Below are 16,092 nucleotides of genomic sequence, written 5' to 3' on the forward strand. Positions count from 1 at the left end.
TAAGGTCCTTGGATGCTTCCCGATCAAGCACTCTTCACAGAATTTCATTTCAAACTCCACTGTCGGGAGTCCTCGCACCATCTCCTTTTTCACCAATTCGGCTAACCCACCAAAATGCAAGTTGTCAAACCGGAAGTGCCACATCATAGCTTCATCCTTCACGTCAAGTTTCAAGCACCTTTCTTGGACTATTTTTAGGTCCAGCTTGTACATCCTGTTCTTTCAAGTATAGTACTCAATCTTTCATCAGAATCAATCTGACTTATCTTTCAAGTATAGTAGTCGGTCTTTCATCAGAATCGAGTAATCAATCGATCTGACTTATCTTTCAAGTATAGTATTCGGTCTTTCATCAGAATCGAGTAGCCTTTCTCCATTAGCTGGCTCATGCTTAGTATGTTGCTCTTGAGATCGGGTACATAGTACACATCTCTGATTTCTCCAACTCGGTTGTTCTTCTACAGGTACCAGATTGTACCCGGCCTTTTACTGCCACCTTTGATGCATCTCCAAATGATACGTGTCCAGCGTCAACTTTCGTGAGCTCTTTAAAAAGATTCTCGTCCCCGCACATGTGGTTGCTTGCTCTTGTATCAAGGTACCAAACTGAGTTGTCGAAACAACTTGGACTTAGCTTGGCACCTGATCACCTAGACATCATCAATATTCCTTCTTCCTCAACATCCTTAGAAAGGAAGTTCGTTTCCTTCTTACTTTCAGATCGGCAATCCTTCGCGAAATGTCCAACCTTCCCACAATTATAACATTTGACTCCTGAGTAGCAGTCTTTAGCAAAATGACCGTACTTACCACATTTGAAGCACTCAACTCCTGAGTTGTTTGACTGACCTCCTCGGCCTCTACCACCACGACCTCCACCTTATCCTCGACCACGCCAGTTTTCTTGGCTGACCTATTCTTGACTTCTCCATATCCTCCCCTGCCTCTACCACCTCGGTTGCGAGTGTTCTAAGTATAAGGAACCTTCGTCTCCCTAATGGTTGCCTTTGCTTGGAGTGCTTGATCAAGGGACTCCTCCTCCTTCTTCCTTCTCCGCTACTCATGCGCTTCAAGCGACCCAGCGAGCTCTTCCATCGAGAGCGCTATAAAGTCTTTTGATTCCTCTATTGCGCAAACTATATTCTCGAAGTCGTCGGTCAACGACCTCAAGATTTTCTCCACCACTCGGCAAGCGGGCAGCATCTCTCCATTTCTACAGAGCTGATTCACTAAGGTCTCAACTCGGGAGACGTACTCGGCAACCCCTTCATCTTCCTTCATCTTCATCCTTTCAAGCTCGCCTCTGAGAGTTTGAAGTCGAACTTGCTTCACACGGTTATCCACTTTGTATGCCTTCTCCAGAATTTCCCACGCTTCTTTTGAAGACATAGAATTTGCTATCTTCTTAAAGCCGGACTCATCAACAGCTCGGTACAGCATGTACAAAGCCGTTTTGTCCTTTGCCCGTGTTGCTTTTAACGTAACAAGCTGGGCTATCGTCATTTCTCCAACGTCCTCTGGTTCTTGGTGCCCATTTTCGACCACCTCCCATACTTCTTGGGAACCAAGGAGAGCCTTCATCTGCAGGCTCCAATTATCATAGCTGACGCCTTTTGATAAATTCGGCAGGGGCATGCTGTTAGCTAAGCTGGCCATCTCGATCAAACTCTCTAACTCACTCAAACACTCAGGCTCTCAAGCTCTGATGCCAATTTGTTGACAAACAAGTCTCTCTAGATAAACACTCTTTGTATTCAGATTTGTTGTGTGTTGAAATGAAGCACTACATGGTCCTTTTATAGGCCTTTGGACATGACCCTTCAATTACATTCATTAAATATAACTACTACCTAACTCACAATTAATGAACTTTATTGCATGCTTAATCATAGTTAGACTCACTCTCAACCTTTTGCAATGTCCTAGACAATTAATATAGCAACTTCCAACTACCCACATTTAAGTTTACCTAATAGAGAGCGCAACACGTTACTGGCTTTCCCTTTTGGTGTATAATCAATAGGTGGTGACATTAGTGCCTGGAGACAGTTACCCATTGAGGAAATGATAGAACCTGCTAACAGAAAAAACCTGATAGTGTGTGCAAGAACATTGCTTTTCTCTTTGTCTCACTTCAATCATCCATTTTCCATTTTTTTCATTTGTTTTAAATCAAATAAAAGTAAAAATAAAATAAGATAAAATGATAAATAAAACAAAAGATTATAATATAATATAATATAATAAAACAAAGTAAAATAAATTAAAAAAAGGATAAAAAAAGTAATTAATAAAAATAAATATATTATTTCTAAACTTAATAAACATATTTTTTATTTTGTATCTTTTTTCACTACAAAAAAAAGCTAAATTGTGGAGGTTTTAATTTCGTTTAGTGGAGGTTTTTACCCTCCACAAAATAATTTGCAGGGGTTTTTCAAACCTCCACAGTTAGGTTCCCCACAAGTTATTTGTGGAGATTTTCTATAACCCCTGGTATCATGTTTATATTGTGGAAGTTTTTTAATGGAGGGTTATAACCTCTCCTATTCATGACTATTATTTTGTAGAGGTTTAAAACCTCCTTTATTTCCATAAACTTATTTGATTCCAAAATTCCTATTTTTCATTTTTTTTGTGGGGGTTAATACCCTCCTCAATTTGAGGATTATATTGTAAAAATTTTAACCTGTTTCATTTGTATTATTTAATTTGTAGATTTAATCCTGTATTTTTCTTGCATTATTCAAATCTCATAAAAAAAATAATATTTTGTTTGTAATTAGAATTTCCTATTATACTTGACAATGTATGTCATCATTTGAGGTACTTATATTTTTACATCAACAATATTTTTTGTAAACTTCAATCAAATACTTCAACCAAAGTTCTCAAATATATATCTTTAGAACTTTTGATTCTCAAAATCAACATATTAACATAAAAGCAATTTAAATTGAAACAATTACAACTTAATCCATACTTACTCAAAGTTCATAATACACTAAAATAGTTTCATCCTAAAAAACATCATCAACACCCTAAATGTTGCTACCACCAGATGATCCTCTTGTACCCATAGAAGACTCAGGCTCATTTGCATCACCGGTTTGCTGAAATTATAAAAGATAAATATTAACTGCAAGAAGGACGTCAACCTCAAATCATGAAATCAACATGCATATACTAAAATAGTTTATTACTAGATCATTGACCTACACAAAAATCATGATTATTTGGTATCGATGATTAACTCACACAGATACAGTATAATTCTTGTATCAAAAATCACATCACAAATAAATCACAAATAAGTACCAAGATAATTAGTTTCCAAAGGCTGGACATAACTTACTTGTGGTTGAGGATCAAAAAAGGCAGTTAATTCATCAGGGATCTTTCCTTCCTTCATTATCATGTAGGCTTTTAGTGCACCCAAGGTGGTTTGAATTTGGGATTCTAAATTAGTGTACTTTTGTTGCCACTGATCAGAAGATGTTGATGATGTGGCAGCACTAGATGAAGCAATGCTTAAATCCGAAAGTCGAAATCTTGTATTTCTAAATGAGTTAGTAGGAGCTGCTCCTAAACCCATGCATCGCACCCTCCCAGAATGCTCTGGGCCTAACACTTTACCAACAACATCATTAGGGGAAACCTCTGATTCATCATTAGTGCTTTGAGTCAAACCCACTTCAATTTGTTCCTATAGGCATACAACAATATGTAGTGAAAACGCTAAACATTGAAGGAAAACGCATGAAAATATCATATTATGGTACAACTAACCGATATAGCCTTTGCCGCATCATTTACAAATGATCCATCCTTTCTTTTATGAGTATCAATGTATAACTTTCCCCGACTAGGCAGCTGTCCAGTTTCCAAAAACTAAATAAAAAGAGAAGTTAAGTTAAATAGTAAAAATTAAAAAATAGTAAAGTGTCATGTTAACTAATATCATTACCATCTCATGTCTTCTTCTTGACATAGGTTTGGAACCACCGGTATGAGGAATTACTTGCTTTTTGCGATTTTCTCTATTTTTTTTACAAATCTCCTATGAACAAAAAAATTGTAAGTTCACAACAATGCAAAAATATCTACACAAACAATTCACAACATTCAAAATAATGTAACTTGTACCAATGTTTCCGGTTTTAGACGATAAGTAACAAAATGAGCCCATTGAGTTCTGTCTATACCATTTGGCACATTACTTATGATTTCATTTTTGCTTTTCGTTGGATCATAGAACTCATTCCATAAATTCTTCCTATGTGCAGCCCACTTCCTACCAAGAGTTAGTTTGCAATACCGTTGTGCACTAGCTTCACCAGTCTTAAAACAAAATCGAGGCTTTTGAAAAAAGAAGACATAGTTAGTGTGTAAACATTTGAGTAAATGTAACATTTACAAAAGATATAAGGTCAAACATGCATAAAGATATACCTGTAATATTTCCTTAAAGCATTCCAAGAAGTAAGTGTCAGGCATGCCTGTTTTCCCAGACCATCTTTCAAAATTAATTGGAAACAAATTACAATCAATTGCCAATGTACCACAATATCCTGCAAGCACGTCTTGTCCTTCACCAATTGCCATGCCTAACTCATCAAAGTCCACAATGATGCGTTCCCCACGAGGTAAGTTATTTACTTCTCTGACCTTCACCTTAATTTTCTTGATAACTCCTTCTAAGTCTTTAACCATAAAACAACTTACTTAACCATAAGTAAAATTTTAAAAATTATGGTCATGTAAAAATAAATATGACATATACCTATTGCATGAACAGTCCAATATGATGAAGATTCACGTCGAACATGTTTTGTAGATGTTTCAGGTTGTTGTGAGTTCTCGGTGGGCAATGAGGGATCTATTGGTGGTGTTGTGCTCAATGAAGTGTGTGATGAGGTTTCATTTGTTGGTGCAGGATCTGTTGATGGTAAAGAATTAGCTGGAGGCTGAAGTGATGATTTCTGTGGATTTCGGAAACGCTTCACCTTTGGCATGGCTACATATATTTATGAAAAACCAAAAGTGAATCACAACAATGAAAACTAGATATAAAGAATGCATAGGGATTATCATACAAAATAGTGACCATAATTCTATAATATGTATGGTAGTTCTAAATCAAGGAAATTAGATACTATTTAGGAAAATCAAATCCAAGGGTGAGACTTACCTGCAGCTTGATCACTTTCAGCATGGGGGAGTACAACAGGAAAACCAAGTGAAATCCAAGGGTGAGTACCTTCAAACCTATTTACATGCAATGAATTTGTCATTACAAAAGTACATATATAATAGAACCAAGGATGCACTTGGATAACAGCATCAGAATGATGCACATTTCAGCTGAAAGTGTATCGAATTGAGGCAGCCAGATCAACAAGCCATCTTTTGGAAGATCTAATTAATGAACAGGCTTTCATTTGTCAAGTTGTTTTTGTACAGCCGCAAAAAAGGAATGTATTTTTCAGATTTTGAGCAGGATAAAAACTAGCCAGACTATTACATACCAGTTGGGGCTAGGGAAATTGATTTGAGAGTGACCTCAAGGCTAAAGTCAAAGTGTTATGGAGAAAATGATTTCTAAGTCTAGATGATTCAAAGACAACTACAGTTCAGGTAAATAACCAAAAAGATGCCAATCTGCCAGACCAAAAAGCTTACCATTGAGTACTTTCAACAAGTAGAATCAAATGATTAACTGATTTCTACTGATGCACGCATAAAATATATTTAGTAAGTCCTTTGCCAAAAGAAACTCAAATAACTTGCATTCACTATATTGCATGATTTTCGACTTTGTTAAGAAACAATGCTAAGCTACATAGTTAAAGACTGATATATAGTAAGCAACTGACTTAGTTGTTCATCTGAACTAAAAGTTAATTGTTATCTATAAACAATATGGTTCTAGTTCAATGAATTACTTACACAAAGTGTTTTGGTTTCCGGAGAAAGGCAGAGAGACACACCAACCCTATGGAATATATTTATTTATAAGGAAAAGAAAGCACAAGCCATTTCATATTTATTTACAAAAGTATCCTGATATAAAAATTCAGTTTTCCATGTATGTAAAATGGAATCACAAAAGCATAAAACATGAAGAAGTTCATGCAAAGGAAGGTGTACATACAAGTATATGCCAAAGTTGCTCAGTACTCCATAGTTAGGAATTTCACCAGAAAAGAAATTGATAGTCAAGTTCCTAAGACAGGGAGGAAAAAATGAATCATAAAGTGTAGAAGCAAGCTCAAAGAATCATAAAGAAATAGAGAGAAAAGTAGGCAGTTATAATTTCTGCACATACTTGTTTGTAAAGATGATAGCAGAGTCTTTTGAGAGAAACTGAAGAAGTGGTCATGATTATTTTATTATATTTTTCAATTTAAACAGTTCACAGTTAAAAATGAAACATTCACAGATTTCAGTGAGAGAAAAGGAATTGAGGACAAAACAAGCACTGTTGCCATTAAATCTACCCACACTAATAACAGATTAGCACCCAATACAATTGCAGCTATATCACACATTAACTACCTACACTAAATATGACAAACAGTATAGACCTACCTCACTTGAAGGGAACACTGTCACAGCTTATAGAATTTGATGATTCACTTGATGAAAGTACCAAGTGACTGTAACAGAAAAAATCATTTACAGCATGTCTATTTTTAGTTTCAGTTTCAACGTCATTTACAGAAAAAATCATGATGGATAACATAAAAGCACTGCAATTTATAGGAAATTAATAAATACTTCTTTAGGAGTGAACCATTTCACTTACAGTGCTCTTAGATCAGAACAATTGGTAAGTTCACAACAAGGTCAGACCTAACAGATGAAAAAAATATAGAAGAGACTGAAACTAAACAAAAAGTATAGAAGAGAATTTGTAGCAGAGAAAAAAATAAGAGATTCATAGTTCTAACCATCCAGGGTGAGAGCAAGAGAAGAAGGACTGAAAACAACAGAAACCACCTGTGGAGCCTTCAATATATGCTCTCTGTTGCAGAATTGATTCTGACAAAATGAGGTTTATAAACTCTACAAGGACAAAAAGTATAGAAGAGAATTTGTAGCAGAGAAAAAAAATAAGAGATTCATAGTATATAAGTTATAACCTGTGAAGAGAACTAGAGAAGAAAGAGAACTAGAGAAGAAAGAGAATCAGAGAATAAAGAGTACACTTTTTATTATAGGTTCTTTATATATATGTCCTTCCTAACCTGAAATTGACAAGAGGAAGCAACATTAAGAAATCAAACATGAGTCAAGTATACATGCATTGAAAATAACTTTGAATATAAAAAATCATTACCTTTAAGAAAAAATTTATTACTAATTATTTTTTCAACTCATACATTTGAGTCAGGGATATCACCATCTAAATGGTTTGTAGCCAATTTCACATATTCATTGTCATTACTATAAAATTTCTCTAGCTCTTGATCTTGGTATGGCTCATTTTCATATACCTCTTCTACTATTTCTCCCATTTCATACAAATCTCTTGGCTTTAAATGCACAACAACACTCCATCCTTTATTGACCACATCATCTACATAATATACCATTTGTGCTTGAGATGCCAAAATATAAGGTTCATGTTCTTCACGATCTCCAATATGAATTAGTCTATCAAAGTTAACACAACTAAAATTCCATTGATCCTTTTTATATCCTCTTTCTCGTGTAGTATCTGCCCACTTACACTTGAAAAGAACAACTTTGAATAGACCATAATAATTAAGCTCAATGATATCCTCCAACTTTCCATAATAGGATAAGTCTACTTGCCTTAAGTTCCTGTCAACACTGCTTGATACACAAGCCGTATTAGATGTTAAAAACACACCACTATTTTGTGTTCTCAATCCCTCATCTCGAGTCAATGTTCGAAATTTAAACCCATTGATGTTGTACGCAGTAAATCTGTTAGCATTTTCCAATGGACCTCGTGCTAGAAACTTTAAGTCATTAGACATTGTATTTGTTGTTTCTGGATTCATAATCTAAATAAAGAAGTTATGTTAGCCATAATTGAAAGAAAACATAGTAAATAACAGAAAGTGTACTATTTGATAACCCCATTTTCAACAGCCCCATTTTCAAAAGCAAAATCTAAGAATTTTTTTAAACCAATTGAGTATTCAATTGTATTCCGAGGTTTAACAATCCAAGATTTATCCATTGAAATAGATACCTAAACAAAATGACAATGAGTATTTTATAAAATACACAAACACTTATAAAACATAGAAGAATATAAGAAATATGGTTCACCAATAACTAAATAAGAAATATGGTAAATTAATGTGCTCTAAAATTGAAAGGAGATACTAATAAAGATACTAATAATGATACATATAATGTATTATAAAAAAGACTATTAAAAAAGTAAATTATATTCGATTAATTCATTAGGAAATGTACTTTTTCTCTCTTACAATAGTCAAATCTAAGATAGATAAGGCACAACATGGAAAGATGATGAAGCTGTCTATTTCCTATGCACACAACTTTTGGTCTAAAAAGGTCATGCGGGATTGTTGCTCTTTGAATGGAAAACTCAACGCACACCTTCACATATATCTTCACTATCATGAGTTCCTATTTCTATGCAATAACCTATTATTATTATTCAGTTTTTGTGGTTCCAATTTCCCAACCAGAACAACAGGGTGTCAGCATATTCCATTCCATTGATTTCTTCATATTTCATTCCAGTTTTGAAGTTTATACCATCTCAAATCCATAACTATTCATCTTTATATAGTTTTCTTTTGTCTGTTTATGAAATAAACAATAAAGCAAGGATTATTATAGCTGGGGTTCTATGGCAGTGAACAATGACCTACAAATTAGGGCACTCTTAAAAAGGTCAAGTCGTACATATATAGGGATATGTGTATCTGTATCAATATATGTTATTAAGTACTTTGTATTTAGAATTTTTTAAAAATTTTGAAAAACATATCCAAGTTACTATTAGATATTACAGTTAAAAAATAGTAGAGAATATATTTAAATTATCATGTCAACTTTGACAAATAAATAAGTAACCAGAAAAATAGTATGCAAAGTAGGAAGGAGCAACAGTGTATCCATTTTCATGCATGACTTTAACAAAATGGAAATGTGTGGCTTACCACACTAGTGGTTAATAGCTTCTCTTTTAAAATAATAATGCATATAAACTCATTGACGTTCCTTTTCTATTTTTATCATGAAATATAAGGATGCAAAAAAAATGTCTCAAAATTGTAAAATCATGAGAATTCAAGATTTGCATAAAACTCAAACATCAATAAGCAAAAAAGAAAAACGTCTAAAAAAGTTTATATAAAAAATATATAATTATAATTTTTTACATTACTTTTTTAATTATGGAATCAAACACTTATAGGTAAATATGCTAGTTTACTGGTTTCTAGCTATCTTTTTAGTTAACTAATAAACACCACTCAGAAGAGCATATAGCTTATCCATTTTAAATAACTTTCATCCTAAGATTTAATTGTTTTGCGCGTATTTACAACAGAAGCCTCTGAATTTTAGCAATTCAAATCCCTATCAAATTGGGAAAGGTGATATTTCTTAGTAAAAAACACATAATCAACTATGAAGAAAAAGACTAAGGACAGAAAACACAGAATCCTTTTCTCTTTTACAGACAGCTTTTCCACCCTCTTTAAAAGTACATTTAAATTACCTTCTCAATTTAGAGCCAAAATGGATTTTCTAGAGCCATTTCTCCCCTGCTCCAAGTGGGAGCAACAACCTATCAGTTTTCATTAAACATAAAATAGCCAACAGAGCAATTGTCTTCTTAAACAAGAAATTGTGAGCATCATTAAACATACTGCAGAAGTTCAATTCACTTTATCTTCTTTTATTCACATAAAATAGCCAACAGAGCAAAATTAACCTTAATGTTTATCTACTAGAGAAGTGAATAACTACCAGGATAGGAAATAGAGGCAGCACCCTTCGATAGCAATGTCCGAATCGCCTGTTAAAGAAAAAACAAAATATAACATCCAACACTTCTACCTCACACAGTGAACAGAAAATAGATAACGAAAGAGGCTACCACAGAAGGAGATGGCGCAACGACGGAAAGGGGAAACAGAGACAACACGACTGAGATGAAGCGAAGAAGACAACGCCGACGGAGATGGCGCGACGGCGTAACGGTGATGGCACGACGAAGATGGGAGGGTGCGACGGAGATGGGAGGGCGCGACGGAGATGGGAGGGCACGACAGAGATGGGAGGGCGCGACGGAGATCGGAGGGCGCGACGGAGATCGAACGGCGCGACGGAGATCGGACGGCGCGACAGAGATGACACTGAACTCAGGATTTCGATTGGTTGAGGCTGCGACACTAAACTTAGGTCGTGGAAAATTTCATTCCAATTTTTCTGATTTGGGAGGAACATGTGTGTTTGCTCGAAGAAAAATGTATTCCAATTTGCGGAGGTTATAAACCTCCTAAAAAAAATAAAAAAACCTCCTCTGTTATCAATTTTTAAAAATGACCCATCTCCATAAAATGACCTCCATAAAAATGAACATAAGAGTTTTATTTTTGGAGGTCTTTTTAACCTCCATAAAATGATCCATGCTATATATCTTTTTTTTTTTAGTGTTTTCTGTGAACATTAATTTTCACTTTTCACATTATCACTCTCCGAAGAAATCGGCTGTTAACAACGGTCAAACAAACCTTTCTACTATGGATCTCACACTGTCGTTGAATATGATGTCGTGAAATATGGTGAAAAGAAACATACTTGACCGTTATTGTTTTTAAGATTAGTGTGAATCATTTTTAGACGTGGAAAGTTTTTCTTGGATTAGAGAAAGTTTTGTCACGTCATCTCTGCCATTAACTTTTAAAACAATTAATTTTTTATATTTAATTAAATGAATGATTGTCAACCTATTTGAACTTTCGCTCTACAGTGAGAGTTATTCAATGTAAAATTGTAAAAATTGAATCTCATTATAATATAATATTTCTGGTTTTTCAATTTCTGATTAAAAGGTATGTGTTTTATTCCTTCGAAGTTCAAATTTGAATTAGCTGAGATTACGTTTATGGATAGAAACCAAAAAGGTATGAATTTAGAATGAATTGAACAATACATTCTATAATTTAAAATATGATAGACAACCTAGTGATAGTGTTATTCAATTGCAACCCCTTACTGTATCTTATCTTCACCATTTCAGTTATCACATATTAACAGATAAAAGAACAACTTGATTTGAAATTACATTACAAAGTGCACATGATTTTCTCATCTAATTCAACCATTGCATAATCTATCGAGACATTCTAGTCTACATAACAATCAAAGGGTGTCCAACATAATAAGGTTTAACCACTCTCAAAGGAGTGTTCTTTGAACCTAATATCGTCTCTCTCGTTCTTAAAGGAAGAATGACACTGTGTCTCAATTTCACCCTGGGAAGACAAACAAGGAAAAGTCCAAGATAGAAATCAAGTTCTATAGAATGAACCCTCTACCCAAAATTGAATTCTGAAATTAGGATGGATCCAAATTCATAGAAATTATGTTGAAAAATAATCAAAATTGTATTAGAATTTGGAGATTCACAAAATTGAAAGTGAAAAATAGATTAAAAAAAGGATACAAAAGATAATGTAATCAGAAGAAAGAAGGTTGCATGCAATTGAGAGACTTAATAGCTCCTTTAACATTGTATCAATTGTTTGAATGAAAGAAGGTTGCATGCAACCGAACATAGGAAATTAGTGAGATCTCACTGTACTTATACATACAAGATGTATTAGAATTCGTAGTAGGGGATCAAGAACTAAACATTACTATTATTTAGTGATAACACTTATATGTATGTATGTGGTTACTATGTTATGCAATGAATAACAACCATTACTCATGTTCATATCATAACTAATTGAAAACAAGTAATAAATTAGTTTATTTAAAGTACTTTACAAGTTTATATTTTTTTATATATAGTAATTGAAATTATTATTTTTTTGTCTAGAGATTCGACAATCCCACATGCACCAGAATTCAATAATGTATATAGGAAATCAAATGTCAATTATATAGTGAACATGTACAATAATTTGATATGGTCTACTTTATAATCATTATATGTAAAATATACTTCGTATATTATTTAAAGTTCTTTCCCTACTACAAAATTTATATATATTTATTTTGGTTTCGAGCTAGTGTATTTTCTGTTTTTGTCTAGGTTCATTATTAGGCAAAAACCAAAACAAAAAAATATATTAAAAAAATGATAATATGCTTCATTATAACAAAAATCGAGGCATATAACATGTTTCGATTATTACTATAACAGAAACATAAATGGTCACAAAAGTTTCAGTTTTCAAAGAACTGGTACCTATTATCTTGCTGTCTAATTTTAAATATTTTTGAATTATTTTGGACAATGATCAATCATATATTTTTCCTTTTTAAGAACCAAAACATATAATCACGAATAGATTTCGGTTATCCCACAAGACCAATGCCTATTCCTTTATTTTTTTATTTTAAATACTTTTGAATTATTTTGAACTTCGAATGTTTGAAGAAACAAAGTCTTTAATTGAAATATAGGCTTCGGTTATCTTCTATAACCGATGCTATTCCTTTGTTTTCTAATTTTAAATATTTTTAAATTATTTTAGACTTCAATCTATATAACAATCGGAATATAAACTCTCATTTTTTTTTACTACCTCTGGGTATACTTTGATTTTCCAATCGTAATATACGGTCAATGAAAACAGAAGGGACTTACACACGGTTGCTCCAGACACGCGTTCTTCATGTCCCAGCTAAGGTTCCGGGCGTTTTATCTTTGTGGTTACATTGTATAGCTTCACAACATCAAAAGGGGAAGTGTTTTTCTATTTGGTTGAGTGGCGACTCACAAAAATGCTTCGCATTTCCTGAGTTCAAAACTCCCAAAATCATTGTTCTACAACAAATAATCATTAATACTTGATTTCTTTATTAGGTTTGAGCTTTGCAATATTAATGGCTTATGATGATTCGTATCACTGGGCTAAATGGTAGAAAAAAGACGTAGTATACTAGCACACGCATGTGGAGAGGATGAACATTTTTATCCTACAATATTATCCAATAATTGAGTCTTCGTACAATGATGTCTTGTACCCGTCATAGTACAACATTATCTTTGTGCTGGCTTTTTTCCATCCTCAGCCTTTTTCATCCTTCCTCAAAACAATAGAAAATAATTAAGATAAACTTTTAAAGGTTCAGATATTATATTAATGAGTCGTCACAAAGTCTATTATTTATTTTGTTTAGTTTTATGTTTACTTGATGTGGGATATCTATCACGTCCCTAATGTCAAGGACATGACTATAAGAGTAAAATATATGTGATATAATAGCTTCAATCAACATCACTATAAGAGGCTACCAATCTATAACATGTTTTTTTTTTTCCACTACTTAAAGCCAAATGTGTTTTCTTTACGTTTTTTATTAATTTTTGTTTTAATGGTGAATAGACTTTATTTTCTTTTTCACTTTCTAAGTTTATGTAAGAATTTAAGGATATTGATAAAGATTAAAAAATACAATTAAAAGTACATAAATTTTCCCCTTATCTCAGTCGTGTCCAATAAGTTTCAAGTGTCCACAAATAATATTTTAAACAAAAGATCTTTTAATTGGATTCAATTTTATATAAATCCTCAGTATGTAGCATAACTCTGCTTCTCCTTGTTACAACTAAAATGACTTCAACGGTATCATAGCTCATATGATGGTTAAATTATTGGTATATAAAATTAGATGATAAATGGTTTTTTCGGTTTTCTTAATCCTAATTCATTACCAAAAGTACTACATTTATTTGCAGATTTTTTTTAATCTCGTGTATAACTGACATAAAAAAAATCTTTTCCTTTATTATAAAATTGTCATTGTGTTAATTTTTCGTACCAATTTTAATGATAAATGGCATAAATTTTTTTATTATTGTTGGTGTATGGCTGGTACGTCTTGGCCCGATAAGGAACAAATGACTGGGATCACCCTGGTCCGAGTATGGGGCGCCCTCGCGCTTTGGCCCAGTTGCTAGAGTACTTTTCCAACACAACACAGAGGGTCCAATAAGTGTGATGGCCGGGTATATCCTGACCCTTTGGCCGTGTATATCCCGACCCAATGGAGTGACAAATGAAAAATGGGATTATGGCACAAGAAGTGCAGAGGAGCAACGCGCAATCTCAGTCAAAAAGGAAAGAGTTGATATTTGGAGGAGTGCAGACAAACAAATCCCAGCTAGGAAGCAAAGAGTTGATATTTGGAGAAGTACAAACGAGCAAATCCCAAAAAAGAAAGAGCTGATCTTTGACAAAGCGGCAACATGCAATCTTAGTCAAAAAAGAAAGAATCGATGCGTATAAACTTAGTCAGAAAGAAAAGAGTGGATCCTCAAATACAAACGGTCCGCAAATAAGAATAGTAGGTTTGTCAAGAGACTAGTATAAATTAAGAGCTAGTGAGCACGTAAAGGTATGATTTTCTCACTTAACCACATACACCTCATATTGAATCACTATTTAACTTCAGCGTCGGAGTGCTTGTAGGTACCCCCACCCACAGAGTGCATTCGGTAGGGAGATCCAGGAGGAGTCCAGAGAGGAGCAAAAGGAGGTTCGACACAGAGGGTTCTTGAGATTGTCTGGTTCTGTACTAAAATAGTATCGATCAGGTACAATTGGCGCCCACCGTGGGGCCAGGCTTTTCTCAAGAAAGATGCACTACAATAAAAACACTTATTACCGATGGTCAAAATTCGTCGATAATGCCATAAATATGTTGGTAATGATGTTTTACCGACAGACTTTCGATGGCAAAAAATCTGTCTATAAATACATCGTCGGTAATACTTTACCGATAGATTCCCAAAGTCCACCGATAATTTCTGACAGACATATTCGTCGACCAAACCGTCGGCCATTTCTAACGAATCAATCCGTCGGTAATTATCGACGGATCCATCCATCAGTAATTGCAGTGGATGAACGAATGGTTTTTCCGACGGATATCGCCGTTGGTAATCCGTCGGTGAGTGCTTAAATTTTGTTTGGGTTTATTTGTTAGTTTAACATTCCACAGTACTTGCATATAGAAATTTCCAACATAGACAGTCTAGCATTCCAACATTCCAGCATTCCATTATATCAAATATTGTATCATTATCAAACTCCATCACATGACACATTGGGCAGTGGCAGTGGGTAGTGGGTCAGGGTAGTGAGTGGTGGGCAGTGATAGAGAAAGAAAACATAGTGGGAAATGAAAATGGAAAGGGGAAACCAATTCCAATATCTAATTTCATCGACGACCTTACCGACGGCCTACATCCGTCAGCTAGTCCGTTGGTCAACTAATTAAATAATATCATCATTGACATTACCGATGGATAAATTCCCTCGGTAAAACCAACAGTGACGTCCGTCGGTAAACAAAAACAATAATTTCATCTATCACATTACCAACAGATGTCTCATCGGTAAACTTAACATCTACATTCTCGGTAATTCCGTTGTTAATGAACAATTATTGACGGATAAATATCCGTTGGAGAATACCCGTTGGTAATTATCAATTTTCTTGTAGTGATGGTGTCGATAAGAGCAGCAGCCGATTAAAGTACAATGGAAGCGAAGATGCATCGAGAAATGAATCGTCAGTTGGAGGAATTGAGACGCAAGAATGAGGAAGAGTTAAATGCCCTAAGAGAGGAGAACTAGCGGATGCGAAGGCAAATTGAGCAAAATTCCCAACAAAGGGAAGAATCTCATAGTAATGAAGAAGGAGAGGACGACACAAGGTGAGCCGAGTCCCGGGTACAAACCACCACCAACCAAACAGGCGCGAGACCTAGAACAGCCAGACGCCACCCCTTCGGGGATAGGATCATGGAGGTGGAACTTCTTGCACGTTGGAAGGGGTTGACTATGAGCCAATACGATGGCACTACTGACCGGAGGAGCACGTCGGCGT

The 16,092-nt window shown here is 34.4% G+C and overlaps 2 protein-coding genes across 2 annotated transcripts; both read right to left on the minus strand.

Moving 5' to 3' along the window:
• Positions 1-1,056: 1,056 nt before the first annotated feature.
• LOC146887027 (uncharacterized) lies at positions 1,057-1,656 on the minus strand. The gene has a single exon (XM_085671987.1). The coding sequence runs from the start codon at positions 1,654-1,656 to the stop codon at positions 1,057-1,059; it is 600 nt and encodes a 199-aa protein (XP_085528113.1).
• A 1,385-nt stretch (positions 1,657-3,041) lies between these two features.
• Positions 3,042-10,562, minus strand: LOC114180376 (uncharacterized). The gene is made up of 12 exons (XM_085671988.1): positions 10,118-10,562; positions 9,988-10,036; positions 6,954-7,027; positions 6,155-6,226; positions 5,192-5,268; positions 4,784-5,017; positions 4,453-4,703; positions 4,147-4,359; positions 3,968-4,060; positions 3,783-3,891; positions 3,356-3,693; positions 3,042-3,113 (listed from the first exon to the last, which is right to left on the minus strand). Exons 1-12 carry the CDS (start codon positions 10,465-10,467, stop codon positions 3,042-3,044), a joined length of 1,932 nt encoding a protein of 643 aa, XP_085528114.1. The 5' UTR covers positions 10,468-10,562.
• Between the last annotated feature and the right edge of the window lie 5,530 nt (positions 10,563-16,092).

Source organism: Vigna unguiculata, chromosome 4 (assembly GCF_037176805.1).
Source record: "Vigna unguiculata cultivar grain cowpea cultivar isolate G323 ecotype 2 chromosome 4, ASM3717680v1, whole genome shotgun sequence".
In the NCBI taxonomy this organism is placed as follows: domain Eukaryota; kingdom Viridiplantae; phylum Streptophyta; class Magnoliopsida; order Fabales; family Fabaceae; genus Vigna; species Vigna unguiculata.